We start from the raw sequence: 22429 nt of genomic DNA, 5'->3' as shown, positions 1-22429 counted from the left end.
ATTATCCAGTGCTGGCATAAATGAGAAAATGATATGATGGATCACATGCTTGAGGGGTTTTAGGAATTAGATGGAGATGGGGCAGGATGACGCTAGTTAGCGATGGCAGTTGGCCAATCAAATCATATTGCCTGAAATCTAGTTTAGGGCCAGTTCTGTTATTCTGACTGTAACTGGTACTCTCCAATATTCATACCAGGAAGTCACTGTAGAAATGTTTGTCTAAATAAAGAAGAGTTTTCTTAAAGCCTAGGGCCCAAATCATAGATTTATCTGTTTGTGTCACAGTTAGGCAGAGTTTGAGGAATGGAAGAATACCTTAAAATCAGAAGACTCAAAGGCCTGGGGCATAATTTTTCAAGACACGTATCAAAAACACCTAACTGCACATAGCATTGCTGAGAATGGCCTTGCACAGGGCTGAACACACATGTCCAGCAGATGCATTCTATCGCCACAGTTCTCAAGCTGTGGGCCACAGAGACTCTGGGTGGCCAGAGAGAGTGACTTACAGGAAGTCCCAAATCCACATGTCTCCAGTGTGCTGCCTGTGGACAGAATGAATCATTTTTATTATATACATGTACCATTATCTTTCAAATACATGCAGATGCAGAAGAGGCGGCCACTTGATAATGCTACTGAATTCAATGCATTCTTTTGCATTTATGTATTTTCTCAGAGAGATAGACAAAAAATACAACTACTAATATGTAGGGGCCAGAATTCATTGAAAATGCCCCACCGCTCTCACTCTCTCTCCAGCATTAAAAAGAGTCTATGTGAAAACTCGGAAGGAACCATTGCACCACTGGGAATATGGAGGACAAAACATTAAATCCAGATGTAAACTGAATAGCCATCTTGGCTAAAGTTTAAACCACTGAAAACTGGCCCCTGGATAATGTTAGCAGCACGCATGTTCACGAGAGAAGTGATGATTTCGTTGGTATTAGTTTGAGGTACATTATCTGTTTTCTCTGAATAACACCCACTACCTCAGCCTGCCAGCCTTTGTGAGTTACGACTTTCAGTCCTTAACCCTCCCTGTTCATTTATGTTGCAAATATCCCTATGATTTCTCATATGAACCACTTATGAATTCTGACCATGACCTCAAATACAAGTCTAGGTAGACGTGTGTTTAAGGGGCTGGAAAGCATACTCAGCAGGGCATCATGGGAAGCCTAGCTCCTTCCAGGAGAAAGACCCCTAAGAAACACAGGAATATTAAGAGAAAGACCTAGGATCTGGAAAAAAAAATACAATCTTGAACCTTTAGGGGAGAGAAATCGACTGAAGAAAGGAAGAGAATTTCATTCAAAGGGAGGAGAATTCAGAGTTCAATAGCTATTAATAATGAAGAGTTCTATCTGTTGAACCCCGAAGTCCACCCAGCTTCATGCCAGGTACACTATGTGTTATTCCACTAACTCAGGGAGTAATTTCCTCCCAGTAAAAAACACACTGGGCAATGTCTAAAGACTTTTTTGTTATCACGCTATAGGGGTACTACCAGCATCTAGTGATGGAGACCAGTGCATGTGTGTTCAGTCACCCAGTCATGTCCAACTCTCTGTGACTCTATGGACTGTAGCCTGCCTGTCCATAGGATTTTCTCAGCAAGAATACTGGAGTGGGTTAGCATTTCCTCCTCTAGGGGATCTTCCCGACCCAGGGATCGAACCCACATCCCCTGCATTGCAAGTGGATTCTTTCACCACTGAGCCACCAGGGAAGCCTGAGACTGGGGATGCTGACAAATCAACCCACACAGCAAAGAATTTTCTGGCTCAGAATGTCAACAGTGCTGAGAAACTCTGCACTAAACTATCCTAATCACTCCCTAAAGGAGAAAGTATCAGCCTCTTGTCACAGAGGTGGAAACTGAGAGCTGTAATGTCCCGCAATCTGTTATATCTCCAGGACTTGGATCAGACCTGTTTCACCCCTTTAAGCCCATTGGGGCTTCCCAGGAAGCGCTAGTGGTAAGGATCTGCCTGCCAATGCAGGAGACATAAGAGACTCAGGTGTGAGCCCTGGGCTGGGAAGATCCCCTGGAGAAGGAAATGGCAATCCACTCCAGTATTCTTGCCTGGAAAATCCCATGGACAGAATCCCATGGTGGACTACAGCCCACGGGGTTGCAAAGAGTTGGGCATGACTGAAGTGACTTAGCACAGCAATCTGCTATATTATACTGAAGATGGAAATGATCTCATTTCATAAATAAGGAAACTGAGGCTCAGATGTCAAGTGTCTTGCCCTGTATCTCACTCTTAACTGGTGGTTCTTTGTCTCTTCATAGGTCTTTTAAGGTCTGTGATGATGACTAAACACAAGTGACTTCACCTCTAACCACGAAGCTGCTAACAAATGCTTCTTTCTCTTGTCCATTAACTGTTACACCCCTAGTAATTAACTTTTTGTTTCTGCTCCTTTAACACTGTAATCTAGTGGTTTTATTGCTCACATCTAACTTGCTTGCTTAATCAATCATTATTAAGTTCCTTCTGTATGCTAAGCACTGTAAAGGTGCTGGATATAAACGGGTCAGAAGGCAAATGGAAGAGAACTACAAGTCCAAGGGGTTGACAAACTAGAGCCCAAAGGGTGCCTGCTTTTGTAAATAAAGTTTTATTGAAACACAGCCACACCCTTTAATTTGCCTATTATCTATGACTGCTTTCACATTACAGCAGCAGGTCTGAGGAATTATAATAGATACCGTTTATTCCATAAAGACTATAATATTTACTACCTGGCCCTTGACAGAAAAAGCTTGCTAGCTCCTATCCTGGATATTGTCACTTTGCTTATTTAACTTACATGCAGAATGCATCATATGAAATGCTGGACTGGATGAGTCACAAACTGGAATCAAGATTGCTGGGAGAGATGTCAACAACCTCAGATATGCAGATGATACCATTCTAATGGCAGAAAGTGAAGAGGAACTAAAGAGCCTCTCAATGAGTGTGAAAAAGGAGAGTGAAAAAGCTGGCTTAAAATTCAACGTTCAAAAACTAAGATCATGGCATCTGGTCCTATCACTCATGGCAAGTAGAAGGCGAAAAAGTAGAAGCAGTGATAAATTTTCTTTTCTTGGGCTCCAAAATCACTGAGGCTGGTGACTGCAGCCATGAAATTGGAAGACGCTTGCTTCTTGGAAGGAAAGCTATGACAAACTTAGACAATGTATTAAAAAAGCAAAAACATCACTTTGCAAAGGTCTGCATAGCCTAAACTATGGTTTTTCCAGTGGTCATATACGGATGTGAGAGTTGGACAATAGAAAAGACTGAGCACCTAAGAATTGATGCTTTCAAATTGTGGTGTTGGAGAGGACTCTTGGGAGTCTCCTGGATTGCAAGATCAAACCAGTCAATCCTAGAGGAAATCAACTCTGAATGTTCACTGGAAGGACTGATGCTGAAGCTGAAGCTCCAATACTTTGGCCACCTGATGTGAAGAGCCAACTCATCTGAAAGGACTCTGATAATGGGAAAGACTGAGGACAAAAGGAGAAGAGAGTGACAGAGGATGAGATGGTTGGATAGCATCACTGACTCAATGGATGTGAACTTGAGCAAACTCCGAGAGATAGTGGAGGATAGAGCCTGGCGTGCTGCAGTCCATGGGATCTTAAAAGAGTCAGTTAGACTCAACTTATCAACTGAACAGCAACAACAATCCTAGCTCCATCATTCAAGCCACAAGAGCAGGCAATGAAGTGAACTCCGAGCAGAATCAGGAAGTGCTTTCTTTCATGTCCTGTGCAATATTATCTCTTGGCAGAGGTGGGAATCCTAAGTGTTTAATGCTAATACAAATCTAAAACTTAAAAAGTACCAAAACATTTTGATCCTTAAAAATACTTTCTGCTTTTCTAGAGCCTACTATAAATAGATCTTTAAATGAAGTTCAAATGTATATTATTTCCATTTTGCTGTCAGACGTTTGGGAAGCCTTTAGTGACTGTTCCTCATCACATTGAAATGAAACAGAGATCAGACTCCCAGCCATTGCATTAGCTGCTTAGGTGTCAGTTAACCACAATGGGCTGTCTGCTGAGCTTCAGAGGCTCCGGGCTGATCTTCCCCTCGGGTGCACAGCAAAAGACCCCATTCTAATTTTCCCTGTTTTCTGCCACACTGTTGGACTTTGGTCTGTGGATGAAATTCCACTGATCTGAGTACAAGGTCTGGACATGAACTTGGAGCAGCAGGAGGTTCCCCCAACTACTCAGGCAGTTACAGCCACAGCAGAAGTGAGAACACGCACCTACACAACCAGCAGGTGGAGAATTCAAGCCAACACGCCTTGGTTATTGTTCATTCAAAGACTCTGATAAAAGAGACCCTGAAGGTTTCATAGCGTCTCCCTGAAGGGACAGTGAAGAGAAAGAAATTAGGCAGATTTACTGTGATGGCTCTATCCTGCCCCCAACACTCAGAGAGAACATACACCCACATGCTAAGGCCTCACAGATGTGCTTCCCATATTCAGAAATCCTAAATGGTAGTGGTATCAGGTGCAACAAATTGTCCTCAATGTGGGAGTCATTCCCCGATCCAATTGATTAAGACAAATAGGAAATTCCCCTGGTGCAAACCTGCTCTGGTTTACAGGTCCCTAACTGCATTAAGGGAGGCTGTGTGCTGTGCCTAGTCCCTCAGTTGTGTCCAACTCTTTGCAACTCCATGGACTGTAGCCTGCCAGGCTCCTCTGTCCATGGGGATTCTCCAGGCAAGAATACTGGAGTCGGTTGCTATGCCCTCCTCCAAGGGATCTTCCAGACACAGGGATTGAACCCAGGTCTCCCACACTGCAGGCGGATTGTTTACTGTTGAGCCACCAGGGAAGCCTTAAAGGGAGGCTAGAAGAAGAGATGGCACCCCACTCCAATACTCTTGCCTGTAAAGTCCCATGGACGGAGGAGCCTGGCAGTCTGCAGTCCATGGGGTCGCTAGGAGTCGGACTCGACTGAGCGACTTCACTTTCACTTTTATGCACTGGAGAAGGAAATGGCAACCCACTCCAGTATTCTTGCCTGGAGAATCCCAGGGACGGGGGAGCCTGGTGGGCTGCTGTCTGTGGGGTCGCACAGAATCTGACACGACCAAAGTGACTTAGCAGCAGCAGCAGCAGAAGAGAAAGTCTAAGCTAAGGCATGAATAAGATAGGTCATTAAAAGAGAAATCAAATGATTGTAAATCCCCACAGAGATGATGAAAGAACTTAATGTAAAAAAAAATAGGACTAAATCTGTAAAACTGATTGTCCTTTCACCATGGAAAGACACTGGACATGGGAGCTCAGAGTACTAGAGTACTAGTCTTGGGGTGATGGTGTCACTATCCAGGCCTTAAAAGACAGAGGGCCCATGCTCAAGCGGGAGTGGCCAGGACTTCCCTCATGATCCAGTTGGTTAAGAATCTGCCTGTCAATGCAGGGGACATGGGTTCAATCCCTGGTCTGGGAAGATCCCACGTGCCACAGGGCAACTAAGCCTGTGAGTTGCAACCACTGAAGCCCACATGCCCTAGAGCCCGTGCTGTGCAACGAGAACCCACCACAGTGAGAAGCCGGTGCACGACAACCAGAGAGTACTCCCTGCTCGCCGTAACTAGAGAAAATCTGCACGTAGCAATGAAGACCCAGCACAATCGAAAACAAATAAATATTTTTAAAAGGGAGATAAAGGTCAAGGCAAGGTCAGATCTCACCCCACCAAAAGTTCTGCAGCCGCCCTCTGCCCCCATTGTGTAGTCACAGTGGGATCTTACAGTGGGAGAAACAGGAGAATTTGGTTCAATGACCAACTCAACAATCTTGAACAAATCAGCTTAAATTACTGTGCCTCAGTTTCCTTATTTGAGAACAAGATTGCTGTGTCTACCTCAATTCCATCCTATGGGCCAGCGGGTAGGATCCACAGAGACACTGCCTATGCAAGTCTTTGTATGCTGCAAAGATCTGGGTAAACTCTAGTGCTTCCCTAGCAACTCCTGGGTGCAAAGGAAGAAGAGTGGGTGAAGGCAGCAGAAGCCTGGAAAAACGATTCTGAGCCTTGGCTTTAGACACAAAGTAATAACACTGAAAGTGTTGAAGGATGGGTTTTGAGTTATCCCATGGTGGAACGAGGGCTTCCGGTGGCTCAGTAGTAAACAGTCTGCCTGTAATGCAGGACACTCGGGAGACCAGAGGTTTGAGCCCCAGGTTGGGAAGATCCCCTGGAGGAGGAAATGGCCACCTGCCTCAGTATTCTTGCCTGGATGACCCCAGGGACAGAGAAGCCCAGCAGGCTACAGTCCACGGGATCACAGGGTCAGACACAACTGAGCAAGTAGAGCACGTACGCATGGTGGGATCAACCCATGTGTTAACCAGCTGAGTTTTAATACGGTTCTGTTCTATTGGACACTGTTCTACTGATCCACACTGTAGAAAAGCCAACCAGGAATTGTGCTCCTTCTTCAGAGGGCATCTATTAAGACTTAAACATGCCTCCTTGCAGGGCTACCTGGTACCAAGTCAAACTGTGAACAGAACAATCAGAGCATGTCTGCTAGCCAACAGGCTGACAGTCTCCACAAAATGGCCTTTCTGTTGATTCTCAAATCTAAGATGTGTCAAAAGGTAGTCCCTTTTTTTTTCTCGCTTCATATAGTAAACCTTGTAGGAACAGGCAACGCAATCCACTTGATGAATGTGTTAATTAAGATAATCAATACACATATAATCACAGGTCAGTTCTCCTCAGCCATCATTCATCAAGCTCTATGGTACCACAATTGCACTATCTAGGGTCAGTATCAAATTTCTAAATTTCATACCTTACTATCTTCAGGAAATAGTGAGTACAGAATTTCAAATGGCAAAAATGATGGGAAAAGTGTAACCTAAATCCCACTGTGTTCCAAATTGCACTAACTGAATTAAAGACACCATCCTCAGTGGTTTTAAAAAAATTCAACCTAATCAAGGAAAGTGAGCTACGCTGCAGCTGACAAGAAGCCCCAGTCTTGACCAGGAAGATAATACAGGGGGTGAGCAGAGCTTCACCTGCATTAAAATTCATATTGTTTCTTTGGAGGAAAAAAACAACTATTATTCAAGATCTAAACCCTGTGTCATTCACATCTTCCTTCTTTGGGGGAGAAAGTCTCAGCCAGGAGCTATTCTCTGCAGGATCCAATCCCAACCTACCCCCAAAGTTGCACTTTTTAATAATCTCTCATGGTCAGTTTAACCTTAGTAGAGAAATCAATGTGTTTTCCCAGCATGCTTTTATTACATATTGCCACTGTCATGTACATCTGTGAAGCCTTCTCTATTTGTCACTCCATCATCTATTTTCCCATTACACCTGTCTAGACCTTTATTATAAAATGTAATTATATTTCCATGTCAGTCACACCTACTAGACTACGAGCACCAGGATAGCTTGCTCCATATCTTATTAAATCTCTGGTCCTTGAACCTATGTACCTAATCTCTCAAAACAGATGGAGACGGAGAGAAGAGAGGGGGGAAAGAAGAAAAGGAAAAAGAAGAAGGGGAGTGGGTAAGTAGCTCTGTAGGCAAAAAAGACGAAACCATACTCCTGGCATTTCCTTGTGCTGCTTGCCTGGTATCTCGATATTTTATTGTAGAGAATCGGGTGGGCTCCAGGGTCAGCTGAACCTGTATTTCTATCCCGCAGATGGCCACGGTCTAGAGCGTGGAAAAACAATGAAACAGTTCTGAGCCTCAGTTTGTTCATTTGTAGAATGGAGATGAGAACATTATCCAACTCACTGTGATAGGGAAGTAGATGAAACAGTGTTATCAATCACACAGCACAGAGCCTGGGAGTCAGGAAAAGAGCCTCAAAGGTGCTGGCTATTGCTGTCACTGTGCTCTTGGATGACCTCCAAGGTCTCTGCAGCTCCCCAGTTCTGCTCCTGGAACATCCTTTTCCTCAAAATGAGTCAAGCCCCTGTTAAGAAGCTCCAGGGTCCACTGTCCCCTTTCCCAGACAGTTCAGTCCTCTCTGTGACTCTCTGCAGCCCAAGCCCAGCAGCCAGGCAGAGAGAAGGAAGATTCTTACATTTGAACACGGCTCTGCCACTAAGCTGCCCTGTTACCTCTGGCCAGATACCTTTTTGGCTACAGACTCCCTAGCAGTGACAAAGCATATTTTGTTCTGTGGAGCTCTAAGGATTTATGATGAATGACTTAGTGTCTGACGTGCAAATCCTAACTACAACTGCCATGATGCCAGCTTTAGAACAAAAATGATTTCTTGGGCAGGAATGGGAAAAACTATGTAAAGTTGAACAACATCCTAGCTGGGACAGCAGGCAATCTCTGGAGTCACATTTACTTGGGTTCATCTCCTGGTTCTGCCACTTGCTAGCTTGGTGACCCTGGGAAAGTCACGTAACCTTTCTGGGCCTCAACTTTCTCACGTGTAAGGTGGCAAACCCAGTACTTACCACGGAAGGTAGTTTAAAGGATGAATTGAGAGAATACAGAAAAAGGGTTTAGAACATGTTAGTGTTGACATGTGTCAAATAAAGACTCAATTAAAACCATGTGTCATTAAACCTAGACAGCATATTAAAAAGCAGAGACATCCCTTTGCTGATAATGGTCTGTATCATCAAAGCTATGGTTTTTCCAGTAGTCATGTGTGGATGTGAGAGCTGGACCCTAAAGAAGGATGAGCACCGAAGAATGGGTGCTTTCAAACTGTAGCGCTGGAGAAGACTCTTGAGAGTTCCTTGGACTGCAAGGAGATCAAATCAGTCAATCTTAAAGGAAATCAATCCTGAATATTCATTAGAAGGACTGATGCTGAAGCTCCAATACTTTGGCCACCTGATGTGAAGAGCTGACTCACTGGAAAAGACCCTGATGCTGGGAAAGACTGAAGGCAAAAGGAGAAGAGGGCAGCAGAGGATGAGATGGTTAGACAGCATCACTGACTCAATGGACATGAATTTGAGCAAACTCCGGGAGATAGTGAAGGACAGGGGGCCCTGGAGTGCTTCAGTCCATGGGGGCACAAAGAGCTGGACATGACTGAGCACCTGAACAACAACAATCATTAAACCAATGAGCTTCATGTAAAACCACGACAAAGTCTGCACATGCTATAATTCAGTAATTGAGGATTCATTCATTCATTCATTCAATAATCATTTACTGAGCTCTTGCTGTGTGCCAGGCACTGTTCTAGGTGCTGCAAAAGGAGCAGAAAACAAAGCAGATGAAACTCTCTCCTCTTACAGAGTTACCGTTCTAAGATTCACAGCTGGGGTATCCTTTAGTCTGTGGCATAAAAAATGGTTTTCAGCCAGGGATGATGCGGCCCCCAGTGGATATCTGGCAACATCTGGAGACACTGTGCATTGTCACAATTGTGTAGAAGGTCTACTGACATCTGGTGGGCAGAGGACAAGGATGCTGCTAAATACCCTGCAGGCACACAATGTCCGTCCAACAAAGGATTATCCTGGCCCAAATGAAAACAATGCCAAGACTGGGAAACCCTAGCATAAAGGAATATGTGAGTAGTTATAAGTCTTTTGTGGGGCATGGTCCTGGGCCATTGGAGACCACTGAGGTCACTAGGAGAGAACCTAGGAAAGGGAAATGTATGGCTAGAAGGGAGAAAAACAGGACTGCAGGATGCCAGGCTTGCCTGGAACCATCCTTCCCAAGGGAGAAAGCATACAAAGTCTAGGGAGTAGGAGGCCCCACTCCCTGGGTAAAGTTGGTTCTTTCCATTGGTGACGAGTGACCCTTGGGTTGCTAACCTTGCGAGTAGGACCCAATTCTCTCTTTGGCAGTTAACCTCACACCTAAGGGAGAGGTATTTCTCTTACCACAAGATGAGACGCAGCTTTTATCTCCGGGTAGGGAAGATCCCCTGGAGGAGGAAATGGCAACCCACTCCAGTATTCTTGCTGGGATAATCCCATGGACAGAGGAGCCTGGCGGGCTACAGTCCATGGGGCTGCAAAGAGCCAGACACCACTTAGCAGCTGAGCATGAGCATGAAGATTTCACATAAGGACCCAGAAACTAACATCAGTTTAGGGAAACATAATAAAAAATGGACTACAAGATTGTAGTTTCTTCAATCTTCCTAACGAACAAGGCAAAAGATGTTTCTGGTTTAGAAGACAATACAGCTTTAAACAGCAGAGAGATTTGATGGGTTTGAATTCCTGGATCAGTCACTACCAGCCAAGTGACCCTGAGCATCAGAGTGGGATGAGTTTAAGAGAAAGGACTCCAGAGCCAGAGCTTGGTTACTTAATGGCCCTTTGACAAGTCATAGGTCATTTTTTGTGCCTCAGTTTTCTCATACATAAAATGGGTGCAAATTGTTGTTGCTTAGTCGCTCTACGTCACATCAGACTCTTTGCAACCCCGTGGATTATAGCCCAGAGGCCTCACTGTTCATGGCATTTCCCAGGCAAAAATACTGGAGTGGGTTGCCATTTCCTTCTCCAGGGGATCTTCCTGACCCAGGGATCAAACCCATGTCTCCTGCATTGGTGGCAAGTTCTTTACCACTGAGCCACCAGGGAAGCCCCAGATCCAGTGGTACCTGCCACATAAGTCATTACAAAAGTTAAAGGCATAAATTCAGAAAAGCATTTCCAACAGTGCCTGTCTCCAAGACTATGTCAAAGCTTGCTGTCCTCATCCCCATCGCAGTCAATGCTATGTGGTGGTAGACGGGTGACTTAACTTCTCTGAATCCCAGTGAGTTTCCTCTTTAGAAAAATGGGCATATTAGTTGTCACTTCACTGGGCTCCAGGCACAGTTATGCATGTGAGGCATCAGGAAAATACTTGCCATGTTGTAAGTCTTTGTTGTTATTATTTATTGAAAAGTTTGACAAAGCACTGAAGCTAGTTCTCCTTTAGTTCTACATGACACTACCTGCCTTCATCGAAAAGAAGACTCCATGGCATCAGAACACCACGTGCCTTGAACACCCAGCGTCTTGTGATGTACCCAAGAGGTGAGCTCTGACAACTATAATGACGTGCCAAAGGTGAGTGTAAAGTATTAGCTCTGGACCCACCTTCCTTTAGAGGATACTATGTTCTTAATGATGCACGGTACTTCTTAATGATACACATCACATACTTCAATCTGTAGAGCTGAGACAATATTGGGAATGGAGGTTCTTTATGTCCCCTTTTCCTCCAGCACTTGCTTTGGTGGAAGAGGAGAGGTTGGGGAAGCTGGGCAGGCGGCTCCCCCTCCCATTTCTCTCCATCCTCCCAGCCTGACTCCCCATCACAGAAGGTGCGGAGGCCTCGGGGGTGCTTTGCTTGCAGACCTGCCTGTAGCAGGCTCCATCTGAGCTCTCGTGCTAGGGTCTCAGTTCATCAGAGGGTAGAGGGGACAGGGGCTTTTCATAAGTGGGACCCAAAGGTCCAGCAAGGCCAAGTCAACAAAGACACTAAAACAAATTGAGAACCCACGATGTCCCATCACACAGAAGCCACCTGCTCTAACAGTTGTTCTTGCCAAACTCATTAAAACTATATTCAGCATCTTTCATGTTTCCAGCAGCTTAGGATTCCAAGGGAGAAGCAAGCATGTCTACAGCGCACAGCCTTGAGTCTGCCACCTAGATCTGAGGTGCATCAAACCAGCAAGGATGTTACAGACTCATTCAACCACATGGGGAGGAAGAAAAGATTCCTTTGCCTGGATTCCCTCCAGCTTCTTCATAGTCAAGATGGGCCTGGAAGGGGACCTTGAGGATGGTGACGTGGGCCAGCAGGATGCTAACCTGTCCTGAGCTGTCAGGTATCATCTGCCACGATAGATGGTCACTCTCTTGGGTTGGGAAGATCCCCTGGGGAAGGAAACAGTCACTCACTCCAATATTTTTGCCTGGGAAATCCCATGGACAGAGGAGCCTGGTGGGCTACAGTCTGTGGGGTCGCAAAGAGTTGGACACGACTGAGCACACACACGCACACGTGCTCCTGGCTTCAGAGAAGCTGTCTTTTCCTAAATGATTCCGCCTGGAGTTTCTCTGCCTGCATTTCAGATGACTAGGGCATTGCAGTGACTGCCGGTGGTGGCACCCCTTGTTATCCCATGTGTTACTCACCCTAATATCCAGCCCAAACAGTATGGACTCATTTTCATTTACAAGATCACTTAAAAACCCATTCCTTGGCCTCAGCAGGCAGAACAAGTTCCACTCTTGCCTGATAGATGGCAGGGGGTAAGATGCCAAGCACTAATGCTCACATAAACCCATACTGGCAAAAGTCTGAAAAACACTGAGAAAGTCATGTGATTTCACTTGCCTTTGCTACATAACTCAGGAATAAATATAAATGAAATATGCAATGAATATGGCCAGGACCCCAGGCTCGACCTTCTGGGCCCCATATGACTTGCACGGTGAACCGGCAGCGTTCCAACGAGCATTCCCCACCTGCCAAGTCCATCTGCTATGAGCTCACTGGCAGCCAGGAAGTCACAAATTATAACCTACAGGATTCCTCAAAAGTGCCAGCAGTCTTGGGGAGTAGAGAGGGTGAAGGAATGGAGAAAACACGCCTTGTCTTACATGGGGAGGATGTGTGATTAGGCTCCTATTATAAAAATCAGATTGGCTCAGACTTAGATCAAAAAAGTTTTGAAAAACCTCAGTCAATCCTGAAATGCTGGAAGCATGAAATTAACCAGAACCAGAAACTTTACTTAAGGGGTCCTCCAAAGGCATTTTCCAAAGACAGTACAAAAAGAGTAAATACTAGGCAATCAATAACTAATTTCATTCACACTGTACTGATCTGTACGTAATTTCTTGGTGACCACGCACGGTGATTTTCAGGAAGAATTTTGAAGTCCCATCTCATGACAGCTTACCAGATTAGGAAAAGACAGACAAGTCTCCTATAGCCCATGGATATGACTGGAAAAACCAAGGCATAGGTTCTGGATGAGCTCTGTAACTTAGGGGTGAGCCAAGAGAAGTCCCCAAGATTCCACTGCGCTTAGTCTCATCCTCTCTACCACATGAAAATTCTCTTGCTCAAAAAAGATAAAAGTCTACTTGAGAAAACAAGAGTACACAGAGGCAGAATGAAGTGGGAAGGGGTTGCCAAAAGACAGAACTCATTTTGCAAAGCAACAGTGTCTAGCGTCTCCGCAGACTATTCACACATTCAATTCAGTCCCAAGGTAATTTATGCTTCACCAATGGGTTTCCAGTATTATCATAATGCTAGATAAGAGCCATCAGACCTGAAGTAACAGTCTATTTTAATGCCTAGGGAGAAAAAAAAATAAAACTTGCATCTATTTATGGAAATTTACAAAGGTGTAAGAAAATGACCCTTTTCCCCATCCTAATCTAACTGATGCAGTAGACAGTAAGCCCTCAACACCCACGAAGATGCTATGAACATTTCCACTTACTTAGGCATATAAATACAACTATTTCCTTAAAAAACACAAAAATCATGGCAGTAGGTATGCATCCTACTGAGCATAGGTATTTTGTGTTATATACAGCTAAACACCTATTTGCATTGGGTACACTGGAGCTTAATTGTTTTATTCTATGCACAGCAAAGCAATCAATTGAATCTAATATTAGCCATTCATCAGATAAAACATTTTCAGAGAAACAAACTGCCATATTTTCCCCTCAAAGAACAGCAAGTATTTTAAACACATTTCCCAGAGATGTTACGCTGAGGAAAACAGCTTAGAAACGTTACTTTAAACAAATCCATTCTCTGGCTACCAACAACAAGACAAATTGGAACAAATGCTTGGCTCTGTTCTTTCCAAGCCTCCTTCTGTCCACCTGTCAAAGGCAGTCGTGACCTCACCAACCCAAGAGGCAGCTTTGGAGCCTTGAGAAGAGCCACCCTGCACGGATGCCCTGCGCTCCGCATGCCAGCATCCTCATTAGGGATTATCCAACTCACTTGAAGCTGGGAGAGAGAAGATGGGCTGGCTGCCAAGCGTACTTTCAACACAGTTTCTGAAAGAAGATCCTGCAAAGTGTCGAAAGCCCAGATTTTCAGCAGTTCACTTTCCAGACTCTGTTACGTAGCAACCATGCCCGCTCACAGAGGGTACCAACCAAGGTAATATTTTGTTTAAATGACACACTGCATTAACTCTCTAGGAAAACCCAAGTTTTCTTCATCGACTTACCTACTATCAGATATCCTCACTGGAACAAAACATACACTGGTGGATTGGTGAGCTTGTTTAATTCATCAAAAATAAAATTTTAACAAAAGTATCTGGAAATGGATCAAACAGCTTTTCAGCAGGAAGAGCAAAAGATGACTCTTCCTTGTAACCATTTGTGCTAATATTATTAAAAGGACATTAACATGCATTTCATATGTGCATAATGCCCTCTAGTTAAAGATACCGTATACAGTTGCATGATAGAGGATGAGATGGATGGATGGCATCACTGACTCGATAGACATGAGTTTGAGCAACCTCCAGGAGTTGATGAAGGATAGGGAAGCCTGACACGCTGCAGTCCATGGGGTTGCAAAGAGTCAGACACGACTGAGTGACTGAACACTTGCATTTTGAAAGATACTCATTTCATTCAAACCTTTGATTTGAAAAGTGATAACTCAATAACAGTAAATACTCATGCGCTTTGAGCCCATTGACTTGCACCAACCCAGACAAAATTAGAACAGAAGACTAATTCGGAAGAACAGTCAGGAACCCTCAGGAACTGAGCTCCTGTGAGCCTTCCTAGAGGTATGTTACAAAGAAGCATAAGAAAGCCAATCAAAAAAAAAAAAAAGAAAGCCAATCAACCACACTTTGAAATTAACCCAAGAAAGCCCAGCGTTTCCCTTTAGGAATAGGAGAGCACTAGCAGAAGACACTAGCAGACCACCTCTGCAGAAGGTTTCTGTTCCAGCAGAATGCTGCCACATGTCATGAGAACACAAAGCAAAACAAAATAAAAACAAACCCCAAAACACTCACAGAGGCTAAATAATGCAAAAGTGCTGTATGAAGAAATGGTTACTATATATAAGCAAATGATGCCCCACTGAATGCATATGGGGGTCTTGTTTTCTTTTCAACCATCGCATCAGTTTAAATTGACATCAATTTAGAGGGCTATGTGGCCAACCATTAAGCTGAGTTAAAATCTTCAACATTTTATTTTCTGATTATAAAATCATTAAACTCTCCCAGTAAAGGTTTTGAAAAATACCAGTGGTACACAGAGGAAAAATCAAGACCATCCACCCAGCCACCCACAGACAGCCCCTGGCCAGGGGAGGCACGCGTCTCAGAATATGAGGGAGCTGCCGGTTTTGTGTGTTTTTAGGGATATCAAGAGATCCAAAAGCCATTTCCATTTCCACAGCCTTGTGCATTTTTGTAGGAAAAAAAGAAAGAGGAAACAGCCCCCGATTGCTCCACTGCAACAATTTAACCATCAGCTAAGTATCACAGTTTCCAAGTTGAGTGTGTAGATCATTGTGGCCCGACCTCCTAGCGTGCTCAGACTGCACTAGACCCAGGACTCAGATAAAAGCCACTTAACTTTTCTTTGGCTGAGAAAGGGGCGGACAGTGGGAAATAAACCAGCATTGTTCATTCTGCTTTACCGTGGCTTTTGATTCTCAGCAAAACGTCAGTTCTCTGCTATTTTTTAAGGCTGGAAGCATCCCTGCTGATAAAAAGTAAAGCCTGACCATGGAGTCTAACTTCTCTTTTTTGCCCAGGTGCCAGCAGAGAGCATCTTCCACACACAATGACATAACAAGGGACAAATGACAGAATAACCAGATATCCACCTTGAAAACTATGCAGCAAGCACCATTCTCACAACACCTTCCCACCATGACGTCATGCTACTTTGGTACCAAATTATTGCCCCAATTCCTAAGACTCTTGACAGACTCCGGAAGTACGAAGTTAAGATATGAGTTGAACATAAACTGCTAATGTTCAAGCTTAACATCTCACACCAGAAAAAAAAAAAAAAGCATGCCTACTGCAGGAAGGTAAGGAAGAAACAGAAGCTGACAGAGAGAAGGCATTCCTATGAAACCAGACTTGCTCGCTCTCTCTCAACACTTAGAAGCCTTTGAAATAACAATAAAACCAGAAAATCCTTCTGGGCCACTGGTACCTCATATTTCATCAAGTGACATATTTACACAAGTGACCCTCCTAGACCGGATTTTTTTTTTTGGTCACATCCAGGATTTCAGCAGTTTAGTTTGCAATCAAATGATATTAATAATCAGTGACAACTTTTCTTAAAGGGCAATTAGACAAAAAAAGAAAAGGGAAAAAAATCCTGAAAATCCATTCTGCACTTCTAATTCACAGAAAACAAACAGTATGGATTTTTCTTTTTTTTTTTTTTCTTTTTGATGCTTCCTCCATCTTTTAACCCTTGTATGAGGGTTTCAGAGCTTCATCACTGTCAGTGTCAGCACAGACTGTCCTTTTTCCCCTTCTCCTAACTGCAAAGAGTCCCTTCAAGCAGCAGCTACCTGGAAACCCACCATCTACGACGCCTTCATTTCGCCAAGAGCCCATCACTCAGCCTTTGAGGTCTAAGATTTCCCCCTGGAAAGTGCTCTCAGTGTTTATATTTGCTGGAAATTTAAACTCCCTGCTGAGCACAGCATCTACTGTTGCATTGATATAATTCCACTGCCTGCGCGATCTCAAAAGGGGAGAAAATAAAGTCCAGATGCAATCGAGACAAGGGATTTGGCATCCGTGGAGAAAAGTGCAAACCAGTCCAATCCTCTACCCCAAACGCGGCAGCAGAGCCTGGCGCTCCCTCTTGGGCAGTCGTTCTAAGGAAAGGAGCCTCTGGAACTGGGGGGAAGCTGTGGCATTCACCCCTACAAAGGCCCGGGCATGAAAAGTTTGCCCACGGAGCTGGGGGCTGTGTACCATCTAAAGGGCACTTTCTGCTGCCGAGGGGTACCCGCCGGCTGCGCCCAGCTTGCGCTGGCCAGGGCCGCCGTGACCGTGTGAACCCGTGCACGCTGCGCCCGGGTTTTCGTTAATGACAGCAGACTGCAACTCCCAGCGCGGGAGCAGTACTGGCCACCGCCGGGCGGAAAGGGTTACAAGCCACAAAGCAAGGCGGTTTCGCCGCGGGCGTGGGGGGCAACGAGTCCCCGGGCGCCTCCGGGTCCGGTCCGGGTCTGGCTCGCTCGCCTCTCCTCCGCCCCGGGCGCCAGGCGATCCCTACCTTGCGCGCTGTGTTGGTGGTTCTCCATGTTCGCCGCCGCGGAGTCCGCCGCCGCCGAGGCGCTGGCCGCCGCTCCCGGGCCCGGGCCGGGGCCGCCGCCGCCGCTCAGTTCCGCCAGTCTCCGGTTGGTGGCTGTGAGTTCGGCTCGCAGGTTGGTCACCTCCTGGCTGGCCGACTGGACCGCCCCATCGATGCGGAGCGCGAGCTGCTTATTGTCTTCCATCATGCTCAGGATTTTGGCCTGGGGGCGAGAGAGGTGACAAAGAGCTGCATGATGCGCGGGGATTGGGGGGCGCGCGGCCGGGCACCCCCGGCTCTACCTGTTGGGTCCCCCGCGGCCCGGCTTCCCCGAGCCCCGACCCCCAGGCACCGGCAGCGCCGGCTCCTCCGGCGCAGGAATGACAGCGGCGCTTCCAGCCGGAGCCGCGGCGGAGCCAGGCGGAGGGTTGGGGAGGGGGGAAGGGGGGAGGAGAAAGAGGAGGAGGAGCAGAGATCGCCGAGACCCCGGCGCGGAGAGCGACTCGGAGAAGGACACCGCGCGCCGCCCGGCACTCTTTCAATGGAGCCTACCATTCGCCACGCACTCGGGAGGGGGCAGGGACCCGGGGCGGGGGCGCTGCCTCGGCCTCCCGCGCCCCCCACCTCTGGGACACACCCCCTCGTGGGGCGGGTGCGGCGGGCGGTGGCCCAGCGTGGGCCGAGGTGGCGCCCCTGGCGAGGCGTGGGGGGGCGCCTGCTCCCAGGCCCGCTCTCGGTCCCCTCCCTGGAGCGGTGGGGCGGCCCCCGCCCTGGCGAACTCGCGCCTTAGCGCGGGTGCAGGGACTGGGGAGGAGGTGGGTGCTTGGGAGAGAGGGGTGCTCGGAAGAGGGGCCCCGGAGGGGAGCAGAGATGGAGCTCCGGGGGAGGGGGCTGCTTGCTCGCGCTCTGGAGTGGAGTTCTTGCTTAGCTGTTTCCTTCAAATGCAGCTGGGAATGTTCAGCGGGGAACTGGGCTACTGCCCCGCGTGCCTCTCACTGTCCACCTCGACCCTACTCCACCCCACTCCACCTGCACCTCCAGCGCCCCAACCTGCGTTGTCCCCCCTTCCTCCGAAGGGTCTCCCTTTCCTTCCCCAGGGTGGATCACTGGCCCTGTGGCCTCCCCACCGCCCGGCACCGGTGGGTGCATAGATCGGTGGCTTTAGCCAGTCTTAGGCTTCTTAGCGGGGCTAAATATTGGCGGGGCAAAAGGAATTCGGCCAGGAGAGAAGTCTGGAAGGCTCCTTGGGGCTTCCCTCTTCCTCCTCCTGCTAGGAGTGTGGAGGCCCCGCTGCCTCAGTTTACATCGCTCCTTCTTCCTGGGAGAACAGAGGTAACCTTAAAGTTGATACACCCATCAAGTGCCTCTTTCTCCTGGAGGAGCACAGGCTTTGCATTTTTCACTGGGGCCCTGGATTCCAGCCACCAGACCTTGTTACCATAGCAAGCTTCGTTCCATGCAAATAGGACCATTTAAAACAGTCAGTGTAACCGGAACAACCGAACAAGCTCGCACCACCATTCCAGCTGGGTCAACCTCAGGAGGACAGTTCAGAGTTTCTGGAGCTGAGGGTCTTCTGCACGCCCTGGAGGTTGCTCACCCTCCAGATTCGACAGCACTTGTTGGAAGCCTATTGTGTGTAAAGTACTCAGGATGCATTGTCATCTCTTTGAAGTAAGGATTATTGTTCCCAATTTGTTGCTGTTCATTCACTAAGTCGCCTCTGACTCTCTGTGTCCCCATGGACTACAACATGCTAGGCTTCCCTGTCCTTTACTGTCTCCCAGAGTTTGCTCAAATTCATGTTCATTGAGTCCGTGATGCTATCTAACCATCTCATCCTCTGCCGCCCTCTTCTCCTTTTCCCAGTTTAAACATGAGGAAACTGAGGCTCTGGGCAGGGTAAGCAGTTTACCCCAGGGACCCACAGAAATCAGGTGACAGCAGGACTGGGAGTGAGTAGTCATTTGATCCTAGTCAGCCTCACGGTGCCTCGGGTGCCGGGTGTTTCGTTTTGTTTTGTTTCCTTATATGTGGAACCGTAAAAACTAGGACAGGGAACCATGGCATACTGCAGTCCATGGGGTCGCAAAGAGTCGGACAGGACTGAGCAACTGAACAACAATTAAACTGGCTCTTGCTCTGTCCCCCTGTGAGTACTAACAAGCTTGTGTAAGAGGGCAGGACAGTATTAATGGAGCTGTGACAGCAGACTTAAGTTTTTACTCTGTACACACTACTCAGCTGACTGGCCAGCTGGGTCTTGAACCCCTGACCTTAGTCTCATTAGCACAAGTTCTGACCCACTGGACCAACAAAGGAACTTAGACTACTTGGGTTTTGGTAAACCAGGATTTAGTTCTTTGAAGTATTTCAGTTTCATTATGGAGGAACCATCAAAAATAGAACTTTGTGGGTCTTCAAAAAGCAGGTGTGTGTTATGTGCAGCCAGTGTGCAAAACGGTTTGGTTCTTTAAACACTTAAACATAGAACTACTCATAAGACCCAGAAATTCCACTCCTGGATATATACGACAGAGATAAAACAGATATTCAAACAAAAATTCGTTCACAAATGTTCACAGAAGCATTATTCACAACCGCTGGAAGGTGAAGCCACCCAAATGCTTGTCAGCAGATGAGTGCATAAACACTTTGTGGCTTATCCATACAATGGAACACTCCTCAGCTATGCAAGGGGTGGAGCTCTGACACGCACGACAAGGCAGGTGAGCCTCAGTACATTCTGCTAAGTGAAGGCAGCCTTGGACTGTGCGGATCACAATAAACTGTGGAAAATTCTGAAAGATGTGGGAATACCAGACCATCTGACCTGCCTCTTGAGAAACCTGTATGCAGGTCAGGAAGCAACAGTTAGAACTGGACATGGAACAACAGACTGGTTCCAAACTGCAAAAGGAGTATGTCAAGGCTGTATATTGTCACCCTGCTTATTTAACTTATATGCAGAGTACATCATGAGAAACGCTGGGCTGGAAGAAGCACAAGCTGGAATCAAGATTGTTGGGAGAAATATCAGTAACCTCAGATGTGCAGATGACACCACCCTTATGGCAGAAAGTGAAGAAGAACTAAAGGGCCTCTTGATGAAAGTGAAAGAGAAGAGTGGAAAAAGTTGGCTTAAAGCTCAACATTCAGAAAACTAAGATCATAGCATCTGGTCCCATCACTTCATGGCAAATAGATGGGGAAACAGTGGAAACAGTATCAGACTTTATTTTTGGGGGCTCCCAAATCACTGCAGATGGTGATTGCAGCCATGAAATTAAAAGAAGCTTACTCCTTGGAAGGAAAGTTATGACCAACCTAGACAGCATATTAAAAAGCACAGACATTACTTTGCTGACAAAGGTCCGTCTAGTCAAGGCTATGGTTTTTCCAGTGGTCATGTAGGGATGTGAGAGTTGGACTATAAAGAAAGCTGAGCGCCGGAGAATTGATGCTTTTGAACTGTGGTGTTGGAGAAGACTCTTGAGAGTCCCTTGGACTGCAAGGAGATCCAAGCAGTCCATCCTAAAGGAGATCAGTCCTGGGTGTTCATTGGAAGAACTGATGCTAAAGCTGAAACTCCAATACTTTGGCCACCTGATGCAAAGAGCTGACTCATTGGAAAAGACCCTGATGCTGGGAAAGATTGAGGGCAGGAGAAGGGGATGACAGAGGATGAGATGGTTGGATGGCATCACTGACTCAATGGACATGGGTTTGGGTGGACTCCGGAAGTTGGTGATGGACAGGGAGGCCTGGCGTGCTGTGGTTCATGGGGTCGCAAATAGTTGGACACTACTGAGCGACTGAACTGAAGGAAGCCAGACACAGAAGGTTACATTTTGTAGGATTTCATTGATATGAAATATTTAGAGTAGTAAATCTATGGAGACAAAGCAGATTTGTGGTTACCAGGAGTTGTGGGGAGGGGAGAGTGTGGAGAACTACTTAACAGAGACTGAGTTTTATTTCGGAGTGATGAAAACGTTTTGGAACTAGAGAGAGGTTGTGTTTGCACAACATTGTGAATGGACTAAACGTTATCTAATCGTTCACTTTAAAAAGATTGATTTGAGTCTTCCCTGTTGTTCTAGTGGTTAAGAGTCTACCTTGCAATTCAGCGGATGCCGGTTTGATGCCTGGTCTGGGAGGATCCCATATGCCATGGGGCAACTAAGCCCATGAGCCACAACTACTAAGCCCACTCTCCCTACAGCCCATGGTCTGTAACAAGAGAAGCCACCACAATGAGAAGAGTAGCCCCCGCTCGGCCACAACTAGAGAAAGTCCAAGTGCAGCAAGGAAGACCCAGTGCAGCCAAAAATAAATAAATTGTTTAAAAGGTTAATGTTGTGTTTTACGAATTCCGCTTCAATAAACAAAAGTATGTATGCAGATACCAAAAAAAGAGAAAAAGAGGAGAGGGGTATCCTGGAAACAAACCTTCTGAGAAAGCAATTAAGAGCCGCTCTTCTTGAAGTGCGAAGGACAGGGGAGCCTGACGTGCTACAGTCCGTGGGGTCGCAGATCCGGACACGACTGAGTAACTGAGCAACAACTTCTTGAAGAGCTGTGTGTATACTAGAGTGCACATGTGTGTGTGCTCACACCTCTGTACAACACTCATCAGCACGCGCAGCAATTGACCTGTTTACGTCTCTCTCCTACTTCCCTGAGAGCCCTGCGTGGGAGGAGGAGGGTGGTCATTTATTTACCTGTTATTTCTCTTCACATCCTTGCCACCTAGCCCATAGGAAGCGCTGTGCAAATGAATGTGTGAGCGGTTTGTACAGTAAACAAACTGACCAGGTGTTACTCATTTTCTACTTCAGTGAGATTATCCCCACGCACCAGAATCTTCAAATCAAGTCAAAACAAAACAAGCCACACCCCAAAATCTAACCGGGAGAAAAGAAAGCAAAGACCCATTCCTTGGGCACCTTCTCACCTCTCTCTGCCCTCCTCTTCCCCAACTGTGGTACAGCCACTGAACTTGCAAGAAACTCTCCTTAGAAACTCCTGGGGTGCCTCCTAGGATTTTAAAGAATTTTATTTTTTGAGATTTGTTTTCTAAATACGAAAAAAAGGAGCTTTTCCCAGCTGTGTCTCCTTACGTTCACGCACATGCAAAA

General features: G+C 46.4%; 1 protein-coding gene and 1 long non-coding RNA gene across 3 annotated transcripts in view; one reads left to right on the top strand and one right to left on the bottom strand.

Moving 5' to 3' along the window:
• KAZN (kazrin, periplakin interacting protein) overlaps nt 1-22429 on the bottom strand; it is a 1338251-nt gene that overhangs the window by 508118 nt on the left and 807704 nt on the right. For both annotated transcript variants that reach the window (XM_086343801.1, XM_086343804.1), the window contains exon 3: nt 17271-17511. In XM_086343801.1, the coding sequence (XP_086199927.1) occupies nt 17271-17511 (241 nt within the window). The remainder of the gene's footprint in view (nt 1-17270; nt 17512-22429) is intronic.
• LOC147356414 (uncharacterized) lies at nt 17387-21645 on the top strand. Its single transcript, XR_015143247.1, has 2 exons — nt 17387-17526; nt 21392-21645. It is a non-coding gene; the product is annotated as an uncharacterized LOC147356414 (long non-coding RNA).

This window comes from Bos grunniens, chromosome 16, assembly GCF_055505025.1.
Source record: "Bos grunniens cultivar Pamir isolate PY7600 chromosome 16, Bosgru_T2T1.0, whole genome shotgun sequence".
Classification (NCBI taxonomy): domain Eukaryota; kingdom Metazoa; phylum Chordata; class Mammalia; order Artiodactyla; family Bovidae; genus Bos; species Bos grunniens.
This window is presented reverse-complemented; position numbering and strand designations above follow the sequence as displayed.